Source organism: Mya arenaria, chromosome 15 (genome assembly GCF_026914265.1).
Source record: "Mya arenaria isolate MELC-2E11 chromosome 15, ASM2691426v1".
NCBI classification, from domain to species: Eukaryota; Metazoa; Mollusca; class Bivalvia; order Myida; family Myidae; genus Mya; species Mya arenaria.
In genome coordinates, this window is record NC_069136.1 from 41,844,648 (window position 1) to 41,866,985 (window position 22,338).

The following is a 22,338-nucleotide window of genomic DNA, read 5'->3' on the forward strand; positions in this document are numbered from 1 at the left end:
TAATATCATAATGTATACCAGCAATCAATCTAAAACTAACTGTCATACTGCCATAACCGGTAAGCCATCACATGCTTAATATCATAATATCTAGCAGCTCGAATTTACTGGCTTACTATTATAATGCCATATTTTGAAAACCATAACAGACAAGATATTTAAAATCACCAGGTTTAAAAATATACATTGAAAAGTCCATAGCCTCAGAAAAAATTGTAACCATGCCATTTTACCTGTTAACTCCAAAAATCAATTATAATATATTGGTGGCACTTTCAATATTTCAAGGATCATATAAAGCCCCGTTCTTTGAAATGCCACATGCTATCACAGACAACCAGTAAATATTTACTTTTTTACGTTCATAGCATCCCAGCGTTTGTTCTTAAGTATGCAGTCGCGTAAGCTTTTCTTGTAGTGTGGGTTACCCATTTAATCTCATACATGAATGCCGTTTGCCAATAGCTCTTATCCAATAACCTTAATTCTCTTCGTCTAAATTATGCTTAATATCAAAACACACACGTAATTTGAACAAATATTAGGTAGCACTGGATCTAGGTTAGACAAAATAGTAAAGAATTTTACGCGTATCTCAATGATATCTTCCTTTGCAGTGTTAAGATTATGTGGATATGATCAAAGACGGTATATTGCGGACAAATGCGTTTGTTGATTAACGGATTGTGTCTGGTAGAGGATTATGTAACCTTGATATATTCGCTAAGCATTAGGTTCTCCGAGTATTGCCCTAGAACGTTTGCATTTCTACTTTTACCGAGGCAGTTCTGACTCTGATTAACGATTTGTATATGTATTATTTGTTCCAAACAGAACATATGGTGCACTTTTAAGACCGGATGAGAACATAATTATCTGTTTGTAGTGACGGCATGTATTATTTGCTCCAACATTGTGCAGGGAGTTGTCAAAGTAACTAAATGAATCCAGTTTTATATGATATATTTTCGTGCTTTTAATTACAGAGTTAGAATAAATGGTGGCCGTTTAAGAACGGACGAAAACATATCTGTCTATAGTGACAGCATTAATTCATCACGTGACATAACATGCATCAGAAAATCTAAGATTGTACCGCAAATTTAAAACACCTGATATTGATCGAATGCAAACACTTAAGAAATTTTATCAAACGCAGATGAATAATTTTTTTATGTTTAAAACTTAATATTTCGTATGAAGAAATTGAATTATTGAAAAATACGTACATTATGTCTGACAAAAACTCGTTTAGAACATTTCGTTTGCAAATACGTTTTTTTGTCTATTTTCAGGCAATTGTATGAAGAACTGAAGCAGCAATTAAAAAGACATTACGAGTAAAAGTCTTTACTAATTAAGTCATAATTACGAAAAATTGTTTATATCCTTGTAGTGAAGTGTAAGAGCGCAAGAATACAATAAAAATAATTGTTTGGATGACGTACTTTTTTATTACGACTATTGAAAGGGTTAATCAACTAAAATAAAAAAATAAAAAATTAGAATGAAACAAAATAATGTGAATATCATATTTTTAGCCTCGGCCAAACTCCATTTCATATATATATATACCAGCCGTTTGTTCAGATTTTATAACGAACATATTTCTGTTTCAGAGAAAATTACAAGATTGCAACTTTGGAGATAGGGAAGGAAAAGTATGTTTTAATTTATTATAAATTACCTTCTGTTATGCAAGCGGTGAAAGTAATTTGTAATATTTAAGTATTTATTTGTTGATTTCAGTTGTTTTTCTTGATAATCTTGAACATTTCATGAATAATGGCTATAGGTTTTTTTGTATGTATCAACACCAATGACAACTACATAAAAGTTGAGATAAGATGACGACAACTACACCATTGCTATGATAACAACTTGCTTATTTATCGATTCCTTCACAACGGCAATGACAACACCACGATAATTACACCACGGCAATGCTAATACATCGATACATTTCAACGGCTACGACACTACCACGACAGTTTAACCACGGCTACAAAAATACCTCGAAAATTACACCACGGCTATAACAATACCTCGAAAACTAAACCAAGGATATGGCAATACCACGAAAGTTAAACTACGGCCGTGACAATACCTCGACAGCTACACAACGGCTATAACAATACCACGACAGTAACACCACGGCTATGGCAAAACCTCGACAACTACATCACGACTATGGCAATACATCGACACATACACAATGGCTATGATAATTCAACGACAGTTACACCACGGCTATGACAATTCCTCGACAACTACACAACGGCTATGAAAATACCACGACAACTATTACATGGCTATGACAATACCACGACAACTCACCATGGGTATGACAATACCTCGACATCTAAAACAAGGCCATGCCAAAACACGACAACTACACCACGGCTATGACAATACCTCAGAAACAACATAACGGCTATGACAATACATCGACAACTACAAAAAGGCTGTGACGATACCTCTACAACTACACCCGGCTTTGACAATACCATGCCATCTGCACCACAGCCATGACAATACCTCGACAACTACACCACGGCTATAACAATACATCAACTACACCGACAACTACACTACTGCCATGCCAATACCACGCCATCTGCACCACGGCTATGACAATACCTCGACAATTACTCAACGGCTATGATAATTCCGCGATAGGATACACAATGGATATGACAATACCTCGACAACTAAACCACGGCTGTGACAATACCTCGACAACTACATACGGTTATGCCGACATCACGACATCTACACCACGGCTATACCAATACTACGACATCTTCACCACGGCTATGACAATTCCTCGACAACTACACCATGGTTATGACAATAACTCGACATCTACACCACGGCTAGGCCAATACATCGACAACATTACAACGGTTAGGACAATATCTTGGCAACTACACCACGGCTATGACAATATCTCGACAACCACACCACGGATATCGCAATACCACAACAACAGCAAAAAGGCCATGCCAATTCCACGACATATACACAACGGCTATGACAATACCTCGACAAGTACACCACGGCCCTGCCTTTACCTCGACAACTTCAAACGGCTATGACAATACCTCGGCTACTACACAACGGCTATGACAATATCTCGACACGTACACAACGGCCATGAAAATAAAAGGACATCTGCACCACGGCCATGACAATACCTCGACAACTACACAATGGCTATGACAATACCTCGACAACTACACAACGGCTATGACAATACCTTTGCAACTACAACACGGCTATGTGAATGCCCCGTCAACTTCCCCAAGGCTATGACAAAACCACAAAAACTACACAAGGGCTATGATGATACCACCACAAAATACATAATGGCTATGACAATACCAGGACAACTACACCACGGCTATGACCATACCATGACAACTTCAAATCGCCCATGACAATACCACAGAAACTTCACTACGGCTATGACAATACCACGACAACTTCATATCGGCTGAGACAAAACCAATACAACTAAATCAAATGTATGACAATAACAAGACAACTACAAAACGGCTAAGACAATACCTCTTCAGCTTCACAACGGCCATGCCAAAACCATGACAACTACACCAAGCTTTGACAATACCACGACAACTACACCATGGCTTTGACAATATTATTACAACTATACCACAGCTAGTACAATATCACGACAACTACACAACGGCTATGACAATACCACGACACTTTCACAACGGCTATGACAATATCAAGACAACTACCACACGGCCAGGACAATACCATAAAAAATACACAACGGCCATGACAATACCACGACACCTACAGCACGGCTATGACAATACCACGACAACTAAACAACGGCTTTAAAACCACGACAACTACATAACGACTGTGTCAATAGCACGAAAACTACACCATGGCTTTGACAATACCACGACAACTTCAAAACGGCTATGACAAAAAAACAACAGAAACTTCACTACAGCTTTGACAATACCACGACAACCTCACAACGGCTAAGACAATACCACGACAACTACACCACGGCTATGACAATACCATGACAACTTCACAACGGCTATGACAATACATCGACAATTTCACAACAGCTATGGCAATACCACGACAACTACACCACGTCTATGACAATACCAAGACAACTTCCAAACGGCTATGCCATTACCTCTTCAGTTTTACAACGGTTATTCCAAAACTACGACAACTACACCACGGCTTTGACAATACCACGACAACTACACCACGTCTATGACAATACCAAGACAACTTTCAAACGGCTATGACATTACCTCTTCAGCTTCATAACGGCCATTCCAAAACTACGACAACTACACCACGGCTTTGACGATACCACGACAACTGCAACACGGCTTTGACGATGCAACTACAACTATACCACTGCTAGTACAATTATACGACAACTACACAACGTTCATGACAATACCACGACAAATACACGACGGTTATGACAAAAACGACACCTTTACAACGGCTTTGACAATATCAAGACAACTACACAACGTCTATGGCAATACCAGGACTACTACACCACGGCTTTGACAATATCACTACAGATAAACCACAGCTAGGGCAATAACATGACAACTACACAACGGCCATGACAATACCACGACAACTTCACCACTGCTATGACAATATCATGACAACTTCACAACGGCTATGACAATACATCGACAATTTCACAACAGCTATGGCAATACCACGAAAACTACACCACGGCTTTCACAAAACCACGACAACTACACCACGGCCAGGACAATAACTTGATACCTACGCAACGGCCAAGACAATACAACGACACCTACACCACAGCTATGACAATACCACGAAAACCTTACAACAGCTATGACAATACAACGACAACTTCACAACAGCTATGACAATACCACGGCAACTTCAAAACGGCTATGACAAAACAACAGAAACTTAACTACATCTTTGACAATACCACGACAACTTTACAACGGTTAAGACAATACCATGACAACTTCAAAACTGCTATGACAAAACCTCTTCAGCTTCACAACGGCAATTCCAAAACTACGACAACTACACCACGGCTATGACAATAAAACGACACCTTCACAACGGCTTTGATAATATCAAGACAACTACTGCACGGCTATGGCAATACCAGGACTACTTCACCACGGCTTTGACAATACCACTACAGATAAACCACGGCTAGGGCAATAACATGACAATTACACAACGGCCATGACAATACCACGACAACTACACCACGGCTATGACAATACCACGACAACTTCACAACGGCTATGACAATACACCGACAATTTCACAACAGCTATGGCAATACCACGAAAACTACACCACGGCTTTCACAATACCACGACAACTACACCACGGTCAGGACAATAACTTGATACCTACGCAACGGCCAAGACAATACAACGACACCTACACCACAGCTATGACAATACCACGAAAACCTTACAACAGCTATGACAATACAACGACAACTTCACAACAGCTATGATCATACCTCGGCAACTTCAAAACGACTATGACAAAACAACAAAAACTTAACTAGAGCTTTGACAATACCACGACAACTTCACAACGGCTAAGACATTACCACGACAACTACACCACGTCTGTGACAATACCAAGGCAACTTCCAAACGGCTATAAAAATACCTCTTCAGCTTCATAACGGCCATTCCAAAACTACGACAACTACACCACGGCTTTGAAAATAGCACGACAACTACAACACGGCTTTGACGATACCACTACAACTATACCACTACTAGTACAATTACACGACAACTACACAACCTCAATGGCAAAACCAGGACTACTACACCACGGCTTTGACAATACCACTACAAATAAACCACGGCTAGGACAATAACATGACAACTACACAACGGCCATGACAATACCACGACAACTTCACAACGGCTATGACAATACATCGACAATTTCACAACAGCTATGGCAATACCACGAAAACTACACCACGGCATTCACAATACCACGAAAACTACACCACAGCATTCACAATACCACGACAACTACACCACGGCCTGGAAAATATCTTGATACCTACACAACGGCCAAGACAATACCACGACACCTACACAACTGCTATGACAATACCACGAAAACCTTACAACAGCTATGACAATACCACGACAACTACACCAAGGCTATGACATTACCACGACAACATCACAACAGCGATGATAATACATCGACAACTACATCAGGGCTATGACAATACCACGACACCTAAACTACGGCTATTACAAAACCTCGACAGCTTCACAACGGCAATGCCAAAACCACGACAACTAAACAACGGCTATGGACATATCAAGACTTCTACACCACGGCTTTCAAAATAACACAACGGCGTTGACAATACCGCGACAACTATACCACGGCTAGGACAATACCCCGCCAACTACACCACGGCTATGACAATATCATGGCTACAACACCACGTCCAGGAAAATTCTACGAAAACTACACAATGGCCAAGACATTACCACGGCACGTACACCACGGCTATGACAATACCACGAAAACTACACAAGGGCTATTACAATACCAAGACAACTTCAACTTCACAACTTCTATGAAAATGCCACGACAACTTCACAACGGCTACGACAATACCTCGACAACTATTCAACGGCTATGACAATATCTCGATAGCTACAACACGGCTATAACAATACCTCCGCAACAATACAACGGCAATTATAATACAACGACGACTACACCACGGCTATGACAATACCATGAGAACTTTGCAACGGCCATGCCATTACCTCGACAACTACACAACAGCTATGTCATTACCTCGACAACTATACGACAGCTATGACAATACCTCTAAAACTTCTAAACGGCTATTACAATATCTCGACAACAACACCAAAAGTATGAAAATACTTCTACAACTACGACAACGCTATGCCAATACCAAAAACCTGCTGGTGTCCAGAATTGGCCTGTCAATATGACAGCCTTCCAAAATCATTTCGCAAACAAAACACACCAAAATCATACCTAAATGAAGCCTTCTAACTAAATGGCACTTAAGACAGTTGGTGATTCAGGCACTCGTGTGTTATTTTAAACAAAATTTCTGGGTGACGTACCTTCTGTAGTTTTAAATTTTGCTCCTAATACCAATGATATTTTATATGCGAATAGAAAAAAGTGATTGTTCGGTTGTCTCTTTATCATTTGTACCCCAAAATATATATTCTTAACAAAACAATTGTTAAGAAGCTGAGATGAGAACAATTTTAATAGTCCAGGTTGCCAGGAGCTTAGTTTTGCGTATAATTATCAATGTTATACTTGATATGTCCACCCTAATGTGTCAGTATTAACGATTGAGGTGATTTTTCTAATACATGAAGAGCGAAAAGAACGGTTAAAATATGTACGAACACGAGTATACATGAATTGAATAAACATTCAAATAATACGAATTTAACCTAGTTTTTATAATGTATGTGCGTTTCACGATACCAAGCCCTTTAATGCAAAATGAAGATTGAGAACAAACTAATACAATGTGTGTTAGGGTATTCCAACTGAATATTATTTACGAGCGATTTTACGCTAGTATATGAGCTCTGTCATGATGTCTGCGGGTGATTTAGCAGCTCTACTGTGAACATTTTTTTCTATACTATAATAATAATATACCTATTTAACTGAAAACAATTGTAAATGCAGCCCATCGGACTGCTAGAAATGTCGCCATTACAACATGAAACTCTTGCTATGGTTTATACTGTGAAAGGTTCTCAATAGAAACATGTAACATACCTGTAGCTATCACATGTTTAATTTCGTTTCTTTGTTGTTTCAGGCTGGAAAATTTGGTTAGACAGCAGGAGAACAAATCATGGTAATGGCTATAATAAATGATACATTATTTATGAATTGTTAAGTTTTTATATGATAATAAAAAAACCAAGTTAAATTATGTTTTAACGGCATTTGTGCAGTATTATATTGAGATACGAAATTGCAGACCAAGAGGTAGACACACACCATGCTCGTGTTGTTTTCAATGTTTCAATAAATTAAAAAATCTGAAAGGTGATACTAGCATAAACAGGCAATTGTCATATACGTTGTATGCAAGGTATACTTAATAGATAATTACAACTTGAGTTTATAATTCAAATAAGAGTTTCAATGACAGATTAAGAAACCAACTTTGACCTATAATCATGAGTATGTAGCGAAACAATATACCATGTAATTGCTTTTTTGTAAGGTGGAGAAAGCTCACTCGAAAACAACGCAGAACGGACGTTTCTACAACAAGGTTCGTGCAATATTGTTTTCCATCTTTTTAAGAAATCTAATCCAACTGTTCAAATTAACCTTATTTAAGATAGAAGCAGTGAATTGTTGGAATGAGATTTTATTTCATGAATATCGATGAAATAATGAAAAATATTGGTTAATTATAACTTGGTCATTTCACTCTGGCTCGAGTGAAACAATAATATTGCATTATTTCACTGCAGACAACTCGGGATTTCTTTTTCAATCTTTAAAAAGATTTGCTTCCCTTGAATTGAAAAAGTAAATGCATGTGACAAGAAGAAAATACATGTGTGCTGTCGTCTGTAGTGCAGTAATAGACACTATCAAATATATTTGTCAATATAAAAAATGCACTATTTTAAAACAAACAAACAATTTTGATTGACTATTACTATTACAAGCCTACCCTTTCATGTATGAACTATTTCATGGAACATACGGTTAACCCGCTTTGTAAGTATCATTTGAATATGTACTTGGCGAAATGTGCTCGTAACAGAGTTATAAGTCATGTCTAATTACAAACTCTTACCGCATTGAATTTGACTTATTTCCTTCCGCTGTTTACGTTTATCAGTTCATCAATTCAGTTTTCTTTTTAAAACTATTACAATGCCCAGAAGAGAAAAGCTGAACGATAAAGGAGTCTCGACGAATCAAATAACTGAGATCATCGGCCTTAAAAATTTGATACAATTATAGGCCAGATTAAAAAACAATAAGGCCATGGCGATTTCCGACATCTTGTCTAGAAAATGCCGATGTCCGCGCTCCATCCTTCTTAATAACATCTTCGGATACACTCTCGACATTTCCTCTGGGGTTTTCGTAAAACTTTACGGAAACGTTACATTCAACTTAAATAGTTAAAATTAATTCGCTATCTCAACATTTAAACACCCTTCGGCTGCACAGCATGAATTCGCCTCGAAAAAATACTATAAAATCTAGATTCTGAGAGCGACAGTGAATTACTTTTAATTAGATACTAGTTTTATGCTTCAGTAAAATAATGTTAAAAACCAAATGTTCCGTTGATGGTTGTGGGGTTTCACCTAAGATTAATTTCAATTGCAACAACTAATTCCATAAAGAAGGAAACTATTTTTAGTAGACGTACTGCTTCCTCTAACAGGAGTTACCTTAACAAAACATTAATGCCACAGGTTTTTCCCTTCTTAAGGCGGCAATCGAAAGGGACTGCCGTAAAACAAAATTTGCTCTAGAGGGAAAATATCAATTAAAAAAACACGACCAATGCATAAAGTAAAAATAAAATATGTTGAATGATGTGTTATTTACTTTTAAACGCAATAACAATTATTGTTCTTCGAAATTAACAATATTAAGAAGTTATTGTATTAAAAAAGAAATAAGAATTTGTAAGCTATCACTGATACAATTTAAAGTATTCATCGAATTTGCGTTTTTCATTGGTAATACGTTCAAATAATATACTTTCTAGAATTTAGTTGAGCGTATCGATTGCGTAGTCATTAAAATATACCTCTTAATTGCATCATCAATCTATGTTATTCCATGATAAACATTATGACAACCACCTCCCTAATTTCAGTGACACATCATCAGTGACAGACCATTGCTTTTCAACTAGCCAACAAGGGTTATCAACCAGCCAACAAGGACTATCAACTAGCCAACAAGGGTTATCAACCAGCCAACAAGGGTTATCAACCAGCCAACAAGGGTTATCAACTAGCCAACAAGGGTTATCAACCAGCCAACAAGGGTTAAAAACTAGCCAACAAGGGTTATTAACCAGCCAACAAGGGTTATCAACCAGCCAACAAGGACTATCAACTAGCCAATGGTTACTAACCAGCCAACAAGGGTTCTCAACCAGCCAACAAGGGTTATCAACTAGCAAACAAGGACTATCAACTAGTCAACAAGGGTTATCAACTAGCCTACAAGGGGTATCAATTAACCAACAAGGGTTATCAATTAACCAACAAGGGTTACTAACCAGCCAACAAGGGTTATCAACTAGACAACAAGGGTTATCAACTAGCCAACAAGGACTATCAACTAGCCAACAAGGGTTACTAGCCAACAAGGGTTATCAACTAGCCTACAAGGGTTATCAATTAACCAACAAGGGTTATCAATTAACCAACATTTGTTACTAACCAGCCAACAAGGGTTATCAACTAGCCAACAAGGGTTATCAACTAGCCAACAAGGATTATCAACTAGCCAACAAGGACTATCAACTAGCCAACAAGGGTTACCAACTAGCCAACAAGAGTTATCAACCAGCCAACAAGGATTATCAACTAGCCAACAAGGGTTACTTACCAGCCAACAAGGGTTTTTAACTATCCAACAAGGGTTATCAACTAGCCAACAAGGGTTATCAACCACCCAACCAGGGTTATCAACTAGCCAACAAGGACTATCAACTAGCCAACAAGGGTTAATAACCAGCCAACAAGGGCTATCGACCAGCCAACAAGGGTTATCAACTAGCCAACAAGGGTTATCAACCAGCCAACAAGGGTTATCAACTAGCCAACAAGGACTCTCAACTAGCCAACAAGGGTTACTAACCAGCCAAAAAGGGTTATCGACCAGCCAACAAGGGTTATCAACTAGCCAACAAGGACTATCAACTAGCCAACAAGGGTTATCAACCAGCCAACAAGGGTTATCAACTAGCCAACAAGGACTCTCAACTAGCCAACAAGGGTTATCAACCAGCCAACAAGGGATACTAACCAGCCAACAAGTGTTATCAACTAGCCAACAAGGGCTATCAACTAGCCAACAAGGGTTATCGACTAGCCAACAAGGACTATCAACTAGTCTACAAGGGTTATCAAGTAGCCAACAAGGGTTACCATGCAGTCAACAAGGGTTATCAACAAGCCGCCAAGGGTTATCAAGCTGTCAACAAGGATTATCAACTAGCCAACAAGGGTTATCAACCAGCCAACAAGGGTCATCTACTAGCCAACAAGGGTTACTAACCAGCCAACAAGGGTTATCAACTAGCAAACAAGGGTTATCAACTAGCCAACAAGGGTTATCAACTAGCCAACAAGGGATATCAACCAGTCAACAAGGGTTATCAACCAGCCAACAAGGGTTATCAACTAGCCAACAAGGGTTATCAATCAGCCAACAAGGGTTATCAACCAGCCAACAAGGGTTATCAACTAGCCAACAAGGGTTATCAACTAGCCAACAAGGGTTATCAACCAGCCAACAAGGGTTATCAACTAGCCAACAAGGGTTATCGACCAGCCAACAAGGGTTATCAACCAGCCAACAAGGGTTATCAACTAGCCAACAAGGGTTATCAAATAGCCAACAAGAGTTATCAACTAGCCAACAAAGGTTATCATATAGCCAACAAGGGTTATCAACTAGCCAACAAGGGTTACTAACCAGCCAACAAGGGTTATCAACTAGCCAACAAGGGTTACTTACCAGCCAACAAAGGTTAACAACTAGCCAACAAGGATTACTAACCAGACAACAAAGGTTATCAACTTGCCAACAAGGGATATCAACCAGCCAACAAGGGTTATCAACCAGCCAACAAGGGTTATCAGCTATCCTACAAGGGTTATCAACCAACCAACAAGGGTTATCAACTAGCCAACAAGGGCTATCAACCGGCCAACAAGGATTATCAACTAGCCAACAAGGGTTATCAACTAGCCAACAAGGGTTATCAAATAGCCAACAAGGGTTACTTAAAAGCCAACAAGGGTTATCAACTAGCCAACAAGGGTTATTAACCAGCCAACAAGGGTTATCAACTATCCAGCAAGGGTTATCGATTAGCCAACACAGACTATCAACTAGTGTACAAGGGTTATCGACCAGCCAACAAGGGTTATTAACTATCCAACAAGGGTTATCAACTAGCCAACAAGGGTTATCAACCACCCAACCAGGGTTATCAACCAGCCGCCAAGGGTTATCAAGCTGTCGACAAGGGTTATCAATCAGCCTCCAAGGGTTATCAGCCAGCCAAAAAGGATTTTCAACCAGCCAGCAGGAGTTATCAACTAGCCAACACGGATTATCAACCAGCCAAGTAGGGTCATCAGCCAGCCGACAACGGTTATCAACCAGCTACCAAGGGTTATCAGCCAGCCGAGAAGGGTTATCAGCCAGCCTACAAGAGTTATCGACCAGGCAACAAGGATTTTTAACTAGGCAACAAGGGTTATTAACCAGCCTACAAGGGTTATCAACAACCCAAGAAGGGTTATCAGTCATCCAAAAAGGGTTATCAACAAGCCAACATTGGTCATCAACCAGCCTACATGGGTTATCAGCCAGCCGAGAAGGGTTATCAGCCAGCCTACAAGAGTTATCGACCAGCCAACAAGGATTTTCAACCAGGCAACAAGGGTTATCAACCAGCCAACAAGACTTTTCAAAAAGTCAACAAGGGTTATCAACTGGCCAACAAGATTTATCAATTAGTCAACAAGAGTTATTAACCAGCCTAAAATGGTTATTAACCAGCCAACAAGGGTTACCAACCAGTCTAGAAGCTTTATCAAACAGCCAACCATGGTTATCAACTAGCCAACAGGGGTTATCAACAAGCCAACAAGGGTTAACAACCCGCCAACAAGGACTATCAACCACCCTACAAGAATTATCAACTGGCCAGCAAGAGTTATTAACCAGCCAACAGGAGTTATCAACAAGCCAACAAGGGTTATCAACCAGTCAACAAGGACTATCAACCAGCCTACAAGTGTTATCAACCAAGGTACAAGGGTCATCGACCAGCCGACAAGGGTTATCAGCCAGCGAACAAGCATTATCAACCAGCCAACAAGAGTTATCAACTAGCCAACCCAGATTATCTGCAAGCCAAGTAGGGTTATCAGCCAGCAGACAAGGGTTATCAAGCAGCCGACAGGGGTTATCAACCAGCCAAAGAGGGTTATCAGCCAGCCGAGAAGAGTTATCAGCCAGCCAACAAAAGTTATCAAGCAGTCAAAAAGGATTATCAACTAGCCAACAGGGGTTTTTAACCAGCCAACAAGGGTTATCAACAAACCGAGAAGGGTTATCAACCAGCCAACAAGTAGTATCAACCAGCCGAGAAGGGTTATCATCCAGCCAACAGGGCATATTAACTAGCCAACAAGGGTTATCAGCCAGCCAACAATGGTTGCAAACTAGCCAGCAAGGGATATCAACCTGCAAACAAGGGTTATCAATAAACCCACAATGGTTATCAACCAGACAACAAGTAGTATCAACAAGCCGAGAAGGGTTATCATCCAGCCAACAGGGGTTGCAAACTAGCCAGCAAGGGTTATCAATATACCCACAATGGTTATCACCCAGACAACAAGGGATATCAACCAGCCAACACGGGTTAATGACTAGCCAACAATTGTTATCTCTAAACCCCCAATTGTTATCATCAAACCAACAAGGGTTTTCAACAAGTCAACAATTGATATTAATAAACCCACAAGGGTTATCAACCAAGTTACAAGGGTTATCAACCGGCCGACCTAGTTTCTCAACCAGCCGTCAAGGGTTCTCAACCAGGCAACACGAGTTATCACCAACCCAGCAAGGATTACCATCCATAATAATAAATGAGTAAGAGAGTTTGGAAATTGCATTTCTCATTATTCCATTTAAGCGTATTGTTTTAGTTAAAAATGAAGAAATTGAATATAATCATTTTCATATCATATCTTAAAATTACAGTTTATATATATATGGAATATAAAAAGCGTTAATCATCAGCTTTAGTAAATGTATATAAAGACAATTTTGGGAAGTGGTTAGAATGTTTTGTCATAATAAATGTTGGTCTGACAAGTGTTTTGAACTGTGGTTATGTTATATTATGAATTTAAGCTAGACACCAGATGGTCCACAATCGGCAAATAAAGCTTTCCACAAAACAAGCCTAGATTTTCATTGCGAGCAAGTAGGAAGCCTAAAACATCACTTTCCATGGTTTATATAAAACAAACGCAACATTCATGTTTCTGTTTTATCGTATTTCCCCTAAAATAGCGCACACTGGTTTCTCAGTTTGAATCATATATCTTTAAGTGTACAGATCAATATACCGACGCTATTTTCAAACTCACTGCGATTGACGTGGTAGACAGCCCTAATACATTTCGAATTGGAAGTATCCAAAAAAATGCGTACGAAGCATGTGTCGAAAGCGAGATGATAAGTAAGACATAAGTCGTTGCACACAAGGATGTCAATTTTATGTAAGTTTTGTTTTCCTTTCTTTCTTGCACTTGTATCATCTGGTGTCTAATCCCCTTTAAAACTACACATACAAATATTTTCCGAAAGAAAACATGAGTTACACCAATTTATTGATTCAACCTTTCAGTCCACAGCGAAGACACACTAAAGGGGACAAGAATGAAAGTGCCACTGCAACACCATACTTTGAAATGGAAACATGTATGAATTTTATATAGAACATGGAATAACTAGCCTGTCAAAAGTGTTGACTATATCATTTTACAAACCTTTTATATTCAAGTGTTTGTTAGCACTGCATATTATGTCTTGACGTTCTTAAACTGAGAAAATGGAAACTAGAGCTGGATGTATTTTTATTGGAAGTCAAATCAAAATCATTTCTAATTTATTTATTTTTTAATTTGTAGTGATCTTCATCAAATTATATACAATCTTTTCGAAGGTCAAAGTTTTTGATTAATAAGTCGATAATAATCCCATATAACTGTTATGAAATAAAACCATTTAAATATTGTATGTTTCAAATGACACAATCTAATATGGTGGATTTCTCATTTCAATGTAAATGCTATTTTCTCAAGCATTAAAACCCAACGAAATGCTTTCGTCGAGTACTTTATTGAAAATTAAAAAAGACCCATAATGATTATGCTTTCTTCATGGTTATTTCTCATCAGCTACCTGATTTATTTTATTTCTTTCAGGACCTTGTTCTCTGTTGACATTTGTCAAAGCAATTATGCATAGGGAAATTAATCTTTAATAAATCTGTAGCAAAATACATTTGTAGCAAAATCTGTTAAATTTTAAACTGTTTCTCAACGACTGGTAAAAAATAGTAATTTGCTTTAAGATTCAAGACAACTGAAAATGTTGCCATCGAATATAATTAAAAATATTGATGACCGTCTTTAGTTTTATGTTATGTGGGTTAACAATAGCTTATTACTTCTTTATTGGCATGTGCTTCCTTTCCTAATTGATGACACTGTGACTATTTGCGTGATGATACTTACATGTTCTCCCCGTATCTCCGACCATCTCGGTTTTCCGTGACCTCTGAGAGAATTTTATCCAGCAGACTCATAAACACACCAACGGGTACAGAAGGTAGAAATTCAGTTCTCTAAATGACCATTAAATATTGCTCTCTCACTGAGCCAATTTTTCACCACTGTGTAAGAGTGTGAACAGTAGGCAGTGGCCTCAGAGAGAAATGTACAGAAGTCACGTCAGTTTCCAACTCTGAATGATCTCCACCAGAAAAATTAACCAATGGTGGTTACCTCAGCTTCCACTGAAAATACATCTGAGTAGAAATGTACAGAGGCCATTTTTGCAATTCTGGGAATATCTTCTCCATCAGGCACCTAAACCGAGGAAAGCTACCACTGAAAAGATAAACGGAGAGCAATGCAAACATACCACCTCGGTGTCCGGCTACTCGGAGGGGATGTTCTCCATCAGGCACCTTAATGGAGGGTAATGGTGTCAATTTCCAATGAAACGATATACAATGATCAATACATACAGACAATCTGAGTTTCTAGCAATTCCGAAAAAGGTGTTTTTTTCATTACCAGAAACTAGCAATTACTTAAAGATGTACTCTTACTCCCAGATTAGATTTACCCCAATTAATACTTTTGTTTTAATATTCCAAAAAGGATGAATAAATATCAAAAACAACAGTGCTTATGAAGAATACCGAGTTTAATTTGAAAGAAATGAGCATAAAACACCTTCTCTTAAAGCAGCTATACCTTTTTAAAGCAAAATTTCCCAATGGCATGCCTAAGAGTAAAATACACATATAAACAGTTTAAACAATCACAATTAGGATATAACTTACGACTAAAGAGGTTTTTTTATATGCTTACTGGTTGCAATTTATAGTCATGATATACACTGAGGTTAACAAACAACGTGGATATTACGTCGCATTAAAACAGTATACGGTTATACGAAGGCATATAAAAATAAATTGGTTTTACTTACGCTTATAAACAATGCAGGGAAATACATAGGCTTATAAACAATAAAGAGTTCTATGTAGGCTTTTATACTTGATAGGGTTTCATAATGGCTTAAAAAACAATACAAAATTAAACAAAGGCTATTACATATTCAATGTAAAACTAAGTGTAAGTTAATGAACCAAATAGAGCTTTACGTAGGCTTATAGACAACATGGAGGCTATCAGTAGGCAAATGAACGACATTGAGACTATACAAGGCCTGGTAATTGATATATAGGTTATACGTACATACGTTTGCATGTTCTTCCATTGTGATTATTGTGACCCTTGCACACGGTTTGTGTCCTATGTCTTTGTCTCATGAAACACTGATAATTCTTTTAAAGAACATTGACCTGTTCTCATTTTAGCTATATAACCTATTTCACAAAGTTTAGGGTCAGTCATTAGTGGATCGCATAACAATCAAGATGACAACAACGAATGCAGTTGTGGTTTTGGTAAGACAATTTGCATAATTTAACGAAAAATTGGGGGTATTTTTTTTCTATTATTTAAATCAAGGTTCGTTCGTAAACTTTCCCGTATTATTTATTTGCAAATTTTTAATATAAATAAAATAAAATAATTGTAGATTTGTATTACCGATGATCTTCAATTCATTTTAGAATTTAAGTTAAAAGTTTAAAGCTGTTATTATTTATATTTTGTATGCTTTTGTAATGGCAAATGCAATGTCTAAATATTTTTATTATTATACCCTAAAATTAAAAAAAAAAAACTTAGAAGACCTTTTATGAAGATGAAAATGAAATTTTGTTATTGAACTGGTTCTTTTTTTTTTATTTTTATGAATTAATGTGATGATTGGCTAATACTTTTATTAATAGGGAGGGGTTCAATGCTTCTAGCAAATGTTTATAACATTTTAATGGAAATCAATTGTTCATAACCGAATGCCTTTGTTCGAAGGTATGTGAAACACACAGTATTTAACAAATTTATTTTCATACATACTATGTTGTTTATATCGTAATGGCCAATCAGAAGCCAGGGCGAGTGTCACGTGATTTGTAAGACCGTTTTTGTATTTTTAAAGGAACTTATTCTTTCATTTAAAAAAAACAACATCATTTTTGAAACGGAATATATTAACTGCAAATCATCATTTGTAAAACTAAGTTAAAGAAAGCATACACTTTACAGTCACTGTTTAAAAGCAATCAACTCTTGTCGACTGTCCATTGCTTTAATAACTCAATTGGGGTTTATATAAGACCTCGCATTTGCAGTCCAGAATTACAGTCGATAATTTCACTTGACACTAATGCAAGTAAAATGCTTAATAAAGAGCAGGTTTCCCGATCAATTCTAACTTTGTGGTAGATTGGTAGACTTTGGTCAAGATAAATTGTGTTCCGTGTGAAGCTGGTTTAGAAACATTTAAACTGTTAACCTTTAGCGGTTAAATGATAAATATCATACTCAACCGACTGGATTAAATCTAAAGTTGATTTGACCGACAGTTGTCCACTGCGATTCAAACTTATTTGGGAATTGGAATTGAAGAAACGGAACGAAATATCAGAAAAACTATTTTTGTTCTTCACTTGTACTTTATTTTGTATTCGTCTTATAACACAATGATTATTATTATATATATATATATATATATATATGTTTTTGATCCGTATGTGTTCTTACGCATGCATTTAGAATTAAACCGTAGAGTGAACAGAAGCACCAACTGTTAAAAAGGGTTTTAAATAGAAAGATTAGTATTTGAAATATATTTTGAATGTCCCTAGGATTGAATGCATCCATCTCAATTGTTTGAGTACAGAATCAGGAAAATTATGTTCGATCTGGATTGTCAGTGCACTGTTTTAATACAAACTATTCGATTTTTTTATATAAATTATCATAATTAAACTTCATTGAGCATTTAACTCGAATGAGACGTTGCGGAAATGAAAATTAAATTGTCTTTTCTCAATTTTGATGTTCCAATACATTTCAGAGTGTTTTCAGTTATGACTTTATTTAAACTGGCCATTAACTTCTAATACTTGGTTCTAGCAGCAGCTGGCGGTCCTAAACAAAATATATCGGAACTCTGGTGTCAATATTGTTCCTATGTTAATGTTTGTATGCACCTTTATCGGACAAGTGCATGCTTTGTCTGAAATCAGAACCCAGTGAACTCAGTCAAGGGTGTCCCATATAGCACGTTCTTCTCCTCCTTATGTTAATGGGTACAGTATAGGTTTACACTTCATAGATGCATAAATAGTTGTATTGGGTTTGTTTTTAATGCGTTTTTATGTTTACTTCATTTTACTTAAATGATCAACCAAAAACACATGATTTGTCCTCATAAAATTAAAATGGCTTTTTTAATCAATTTATATTTACGTTGCACAAATTAAAAAGTTAGAAAGGAGCCAACATATCGACAATATTTTATATATGTACACAATTAATCTGCTTATTTTGCTTTGATGATTAACGTCAAATCAGTAAATCGTTACAATAAATTGAAATTGAAATTGTAGCCTTGAGTGTGCCCCTTTTGAATTGATACATCTTATTGCATATAAATCCTTTTTATAGAAACATGTATATATATTAAAACATACATTTTAAAGTCTTTAAGTGTATTCAATTCATTAGAGTTAGAACAGTCATCATCACAGTTGAATACTAGTTTATGATTTTTTAACGGGTTTTATATGCATAATGCATTATGAACATATTCATTCAGTAGCGGAATTGTAATTACACCGGTGCCTTCTGCATCCATTTACAATTTTTTAAAAGTAAATTAACTAGATTAGACATGTTGTTTTTTTTTTAAATAAATTTACAAATTTTACAGGGATTGCAAAACAAGTGATCTAAGATTATTATTCATGCTCGTTTATGGCATATACATCTCAGTTACAGCCTAAAACTTTGAAAATTTAAAACGTAACTTTTAAAATGCGATCAATAGGTTTGTTTGTTTGTTGTAGTTGTTTTGCTTCAGAAAACTTGCTATCATGCCATACTACTTTCAGCTTAACTACAAAAACAAATGCGACCTTAAGTATGTACTTATTATCTTTTTCACAAGCTTAGGAACATACTTTATTTTCGGTGTTCCCAGTTCTTACAGCTCTTTTTCGGCTATTGAACTGCATATGACAACTCAGAGGAGCGCAGGTGTACGAGTAACCGTACCTGAATTTCGACAAGCATTATGTCTTTACAAAACACACATCAGTGAACATCGGTACTTCTGTTGCACACACGGCCAATGGAACCCAGTTTAAAGGTAAAGTTTCGGGTAAAAAAATAATCTTCAAGTTAGATCAAAGCGATAAAACCTACAAAGTCGAATACCACTCAGATACGTTGCAATTAAATCAACTGAATACATTCTTATTTATAAACAGTTCTTTAAGCCAAATTTCGGAAAGCGTGATACCGCCCTTTGATAATTAAACCAAGTTTACAAAATGCAACATGCCCAGTTCATCAAATCAGGTTACACACCATTTTTTAGAAGAAGTACTAGCAATAAAATGTGGTCGTATCATTACCAGTAGGAGCAGCATATGTAGCCATAGCAGTAGAAAATAGAACTTTCCTTTATATAAAACGTGCATCAAATTTTAACGACGATGGAGAAAAGTCTTTGAATGTAAACTTGTTAGCACTCTGTTATTGAGTAGACCACCTTCTTTCGTGTTTTTTAAAAAATCATCGCATGTATATATGACACATTTAACGTCAATTGCACAAGCCTTGGATTCAAACCTGTTGATAACACAGGTCAAAAACTAATTATATGTCATTTATATGCATTTTTGTCCATAACAAGCTATCGAAATTCATTCAACTAGACCAATCTGAGCTGCGATTGTGACTACCGCAAGTAGAAATATGGAGGCGTTTCTGCTTCTTCCGGTGAACGCATTATCAACCGAACACTTCATTCCGTCGTACCACCCATTCAGAGAACGTTCCGATGCATATAGCTCCCAATTCTTAATTGTTGCAACCGAAGCTGACACGACATTTTCTATTGAATTTCCCTCTACATTTTCAGATTGAATTGCAAAAGTACGAAACGTATCTGTTTCAAACTCAAAACGACCCCACTGGAACACTTGTCACTAGTGATAAACCAGTATCAGTCGTAGCCTGTGATAATTATGGTAGAGTACCTAAAAACCGGCACTGACTATGGATATAGGGTTGAGCAAGTCCTACCAACCAGGTTTTATGACTTCAAGCTTATAGTTCCTACAATTAGCCCTCGCGACGACTACTACATCCGTATTTTCTCCGTTTATGACGATACGAACATGTACAATTCAACAACTCATGACTCACACTTCCTGAAAAGACTTGAGCTATTTGAGCACCGTTTCATGGTAGAGCCAACACTGCTGTTAGATGATAAGCCCATTTATGTGATGATTTACTCAACTATCATTTTTATGATGACTGCGCAAGCCATGTCACAGTTTCAGTCCGAGTATGAATCTACCCTCCAAAGCTTTACTAGTGCTTACATCATTGCTGTAACTATAAAGACAGCTGACATGAGTGAGATTTACCTTGACTGCAACAAAAATGGCATTAACAACACGAAAGCTATCCAAGTCGCATCCCCTCTGCAGGACTACAGTGTTCTCTATATCCCCATTACTGGGACAACAATTCACCGAATCCATCAATCTAGGCAACAAAAGTTCGGGGCTGTACTACTGAATCCGGCAATAGCTATGCTTACGGAAGGCCTCTACGGATGACACTCACTTGATATTGGTAAGTACAAGACAAAATGTTGTAAATGCCACTATGTTAAGTAGCAAAACTGTTTACCACTATGCAATTGTTCATAAAATTCAATAGTTATTCTACAGACCGAAGTTAATTAAGAAGATTTAAATTCGTTTTTTTTTGCGGTTTATGTTTCGGCTAGTCATGCCTGGTTACACCAAAACAAACAGTTATCCTCTAATTATTTGGTAAATTAAAGTGTTTATGTCGATATTATAACGAAAACGCGAGTGGTACCTAGTTACGTATTGTTTTCAGAATGTAAGAACAAAAAGGGAGCCCGCGAGTGTAAGGTAATATATGCACAAAGGTTTTAATTTCTATTTCTTCATTCAGGATGTTACCTGACCAATGCCACGAACAGTACAAGGGGTCTCAAATCAACTACCAAGCTTCAGGTATGAACATCTTGATTTTTAAAAAGGATATATTTAAATCGATATTGTCGAACAAAAGTGCGATTGTTCAAAACTGTTTCAAGGTTTACAACGTTGTGAACAGAATCGCTGTAATGCTTAAAAGAACAAATATGATAGCATACGCGTTTGTGATGTTATAACACATGACACATCACGAGTATCGCGACAGTATGACCACGTGTAAGTGAAATGAGGTCATGTAATGTGTTTTGCGTAAAATTGTGTCAACGAGAGAGTTTGACATACAGTTGGAATAACGTTTTTGACATTCGTTGTAAATGAGTTTAAACTCAACGAAAGATAAACATGAACCTAATAGCGTAAGTATCAGACACATTTTTCCTGATATTATCTCGCTTGTCCCGACAGGTTCGAGCCACGAAATATACAATTTAATCTTCAAGTATGCTACGTCCAGAGCTACTCTAAGAGTCTTAACACCGTTCGCTACAAGTCTGGCTGCACAAGTAAACTGGTAATTG

General features: G+C 37.2%; 1 protein-coding gene across 1 annotated transcript in view; it reads left to right on the forward strand.

Annotated features, from left to right (window-relative positions):
- The window catches only part of LOC128219388 (M protein, serotype 2.1-like), a 42,626-nt gene extending 31,260 nt beyond the window's left edge, over positions 1–11,366 (forward strand). Inside the window, exons 6-11 of the mRNA XM_052927197.1 lie at positions 1,296–1,340; positions 1,620–1,661; positions 7,907–7,945; positions 8,321–8,371; positions 9,953–10,476; positions 11,140–11,366. Coding sequence (XP_052783157.1) covers positions 1,296–1,340; positions 1,620–1,661; positions 7,907–7,945; positions 8,321–8,371; positions 9,953–10,476; positions 11,140–11,366 — 928 coding nt within the window. The remainder of the gene's footprint in view (positions 1–1,295; positions 1,341–1,619; positions 1,662–7,906; positions 7,946–8,320; positions 8,372–9,952; positions 10,477–11,139) is intronic.
- Positions 11,367–22,338: the final 10,972 nt, after the last annotated feature.